Genomic DNA, 3723 nt, shown 5'->3' with positions numbered 1-3723 from the left:
GCTTTCACATTTGCCTTTACTTTGTCCCTGAGGTGACTTTCTGTTCAATACTTACCTGAAAGGACAGCTTTAATACTACGCAACTACGAGTTCTTTGAAGGCTGAAAAACGGAAGAAAATGCATCCAAAGAATGACTCCCTCTCCTTCCTATTCTACCAGGGAACCTTCCACTTACCAAGTTCTCTCTTGCCCCTTGGCAATGCAAAATATCTTATTCTTAATACATTTTATGTACAAAATTCATTTAAAAACTTTAAAATTGTTCTTATTCCATTTTTCTGTTAATTTTTGTTTGAATGTGGTTTGGGTAACTTGGATTGGAATGCATTAAAATTCTTCTCATTAAAGTGTATCAAAAGAATTTAAGCCAAGGATAGGTTAATCAGCCGAAGTTTAACGACTGGAAAAAAAGTTACAAAACCGTCAGTCTTCTTCGACGGGGAACTACGGCCCCGGCACTATCAACCAATCACAACCAGCAAGAGCCTAGCACGCTGAGGGAACCAGATCAGAGAGGCGCAAACCGGAGCGTTCCGCCTGCGCAGCGGGGGGCGAGAACTGCGGTTCCGGGGTTTCGCGACGACGCGGCGCCCGACCAGTAGGAGCCGCCCTCGACCAGCGGGCTCAGAAGGCACGACGACTGCTCGCCTTCGCCACACGCCGCCACACACCGCCACTGACCGACCACCCGACCGGCAGACATGGTGGAAGCGGATCGCCCGGGGAAGCTCTTCATTGGAGGACTCAACCACGAAACTGACGAGAAATCCCTCGAGGCTGCGTTTGGCAAGTATGGCCACATCTCCGAGGTGCTGTTGATGAAAGATCGAGAAACCAACAAGTCCAGGGGCTTCGCGTTCATCACCTTCGAAAGTCCGGCAGACGCCAAGGCCGCCGTGAGAGACATGAACGGCAAGTCCCTGGATGGTAAGGCCATCAAGGTGGCCCAGGCCACCAAACCGGCTTTCGAGAGCGGCCGGCGGGGCCCACCCCTGTCCCGCAGCCGGGGCCGCTCGAGGGGCCTGCGCGGGGCCCGCGGCGGCGGTCCGCGGCGCCCCCCGTCCCGCGGAGGGCCTGCGGATGACGGCGGCTACGCGGGCGACTTCGACCTGCGGCCCTCCCGGGCCCCGCTACCCATGAAGCGCGGGCCGCCACCACCGCGGCGGGCCGGCCCGCCCCCCAAGAGGGCCGCGCCGTCGGGCCCGGCTCGCAGCGGCGGCGGTGGTGGAATGCGCGGGCGGGCCCCGGCCGCGCGAGGGCGAGACGGCTATGAGGGCCCGCCGCGCCGAGAGCCGCCGCCCCCGCGCCGGGATCCCTACCTGGGTTCCCGGGAGGGGGGCTACTCTCCCCGAGACGGCTACTCCAGCCGCGACTACCCGAGCGCCCGCGACGCCCGGGATTTTGCCCCCTCGCCCAGAGAGTATACCTACCGCGACTACGGCCACTCCAGCGCCCGGGATGAGTGTCCATCGAGAGGCTACGGCGACCGAGACGGCTACGGGGGGCGCGACCGCGACTACGCGGATCACCCGAGCGGAGGCTCCTACCGAGATCCCTTCGAGAGCTACGGGGACCCGCGCAGCGCCGCCCCCGCGCGTGGGCCCCCGCCATCTTACGGTGGCGGCGGCGGCCGCTACGAGGAGTACCGCGGCTGCTCGCCCGACGCCTATGGCGGCGGCCGCGACGGTTATGCTGGGGGCCGGAGCGAGCGCTACTCGGGGGGCCGCGACCGGGTAGGCAGGGCGGATCGCGGGCTGCCGCAGTCTGTGGAGAGGGGGTGCCCGCCCCCGCGCGAGTCTTACAGCCGGTCGGGCCGTAAGGTCCCCCGAGGCGGAGGCCGTCTGGGGAGCCGCTCGGAGAGAGGAGGAGGAGGCCGGAGCAGATACTAAGACCAACAAACCTTGGGACCAAAACCAGGTTTCAAAGAAGTTCCAGAGAAGAAGAGCCTGTTCTGTGGTAACTACCCAAGGACTAGTGCAAGGAAGAATTGTTTTTCACTTTTTAAGAGTTTCCTGTTAACTTCTCCATGATTATTTTTGTGTGTGTGCATTTGAGAGGAAAAAGTTTAAACTCGTTCTGGAATTGTTAACGTTTCTTTCAACAAGCTCATTTAAAAGCATACGATTTGAACCTGCTTACTAGTCGTCTTATGTTTCCAAGTAGAAATTCTCCTAAAGGCTTTCTTCCTTCTAAATTTTCCTGATAAATGAGGCCAAAAGTTCTAAGATCTTTTACAAAGATCTTCTCACCTAAGATGGAAAATTGGACCATTCTTTACGTTCAATCCAACTAGATTGGAGCGTGGGGGTGGGGGTGGGGTTGAGTGGGAGGGATTGGTGTGTGCTACTCCTGAGATTTCAAGGTGTCTTTCAAACTAAATCTCTTACCTGTATTAAAAAGCAAACAACTGACAGCAACAACAGAAACTGCTTATGTCAGTATATATAAAGAAAGAAAGTTCTATTCACAAGTCTCAAAAAAGGAAATTGCGGGGCATATTTTGCCTTTTTTCATACTTTGAAATCTGCAGAATTTCCTATTCCCTTGCTCCCCAAAATACCATTCTTGTGTTGAACTAGGATGGAATACTATATTAAAGATTTGGTCAGCCAACCACAAAGCTGCAGACCACCCCTCTTAAAATCAATACCATTCATTTTCACCACCAAATTATTAAGAAACAAATAGAAAATATTCCGTTGGTGGATTTGGAAATCCAAATGGCTTCTATTTCTAACTGCGAGCTCCTGCCCTTTGGCTCTAGGAAATTGAAGAATTGGGCTTCTCCCCACTAGGGGTGGAAGAATAAAGAGTAGCATCATTAGAGCTCAGAAACTCAAAGAGCCCCTGAAAGCTTGGCATTTCAACATCTGAGGAACTCAGTCTAGTATGAGACACTTGGGTCTTCCGGTCCACAAAAGGCAAAGGTATGAGTTCAGTGGTCCATACATTTATGGTGGGGAGAAGGGCTTGAACACAGATTTTAGAGGCTTCCTCCAAAGTGGCTCATGAAGGATATGAGAGTCTGCTTTGTTTTGCCCCAAGTGCAGGGTAAGAAACATTTTTTCCATTCAACTCCTATGGAATTGCTCTGTTTATCTGAAAGAAAGGTAATTGTACAGTCACATGTCTGTAATGACCAAATGAAGAATCAGGTCAAAATATTAGGAGCCATGTTCAGTGTAATAATTGCTGGAGAAACAGATGAACACATGAAAAACAACAAAAGTAAATCTGAATATAACATACATGATTCTAAAAGCATGATTTTTTGATTAATAAAGTGAGTTAAAGGAAAGGCTGTGGTAGTGGCCCAGAAGATCAAAGGCAACTAATAGCTCAATAAAAAAAAAAAAGATCAGGAATTAATCTGGCAAAAATGTGTAAGACCTTTATGGAAAAAATGTTAATCTTTATTTAAGGACATAAAAGTCTAAATAAATGGAGATTCATGCTATGTCATGGTTGGGAAGGCTTTATCATAACTGTTCTCAACCTTGCCAAATTAATTTGGAAAATCAATACAACTTCAAGTGAAATTACAACATGATTTTTTTTCCCCACACAGCTCCCCTCCCCTCCTTCCCAGTAATGCCATGTATTTGTGTTGATCAGCGATGGAATACTAAATAAAAGATTTGGCCAATCAACCACAAAACTGAAAAAAAAAATAGCTCCCGTTCACTACCAACAAATTATTAAGAAACAGATTTTTTTTTTAA

At 50.4% G+C, this 3723-nt stretch overlaps 1 protein-coding gene across 1 annotated transcript; it reads left to right on the top strand.

Annotated features, from left to right (window-relative positions):
• The first annotated feature begins 702 nt into the window (after nucleotides 1–702).
• RBMXL2 (RBMX like 2) lies at nucleotides 703–1890 on the top strand. Its single transcript, XM_052653245.1, has one exon. The coding sequence runs from the start codon at nucleotides 703–705 to the stop codon at nucleotides 1888–1890; it is 1188 nt and encodes a 395-aa protein (XP_052509205.1).
• Nucleotides 1891–3723: the final 1833 nt, after the last annotated feature.

The sequence above is a fragment of the Budorcas taxicolor genome, chromosome 15 (genome assembly GCF_023091745.1).
Source record: "Budorcas taxicolor isolate Tak-1 chromosome 15, Takin1.1, whole genome shotgun sequence".
Lineage (NCBI taxonomy): Eukaryota > Metazoa > Chordata > Mammalia > Artiodactyla > Bovidae > Budorcas > Budorcas taxicolor.
This window is presented reverse-complemented; position numbering and strand designations above follow the sequence as displayed.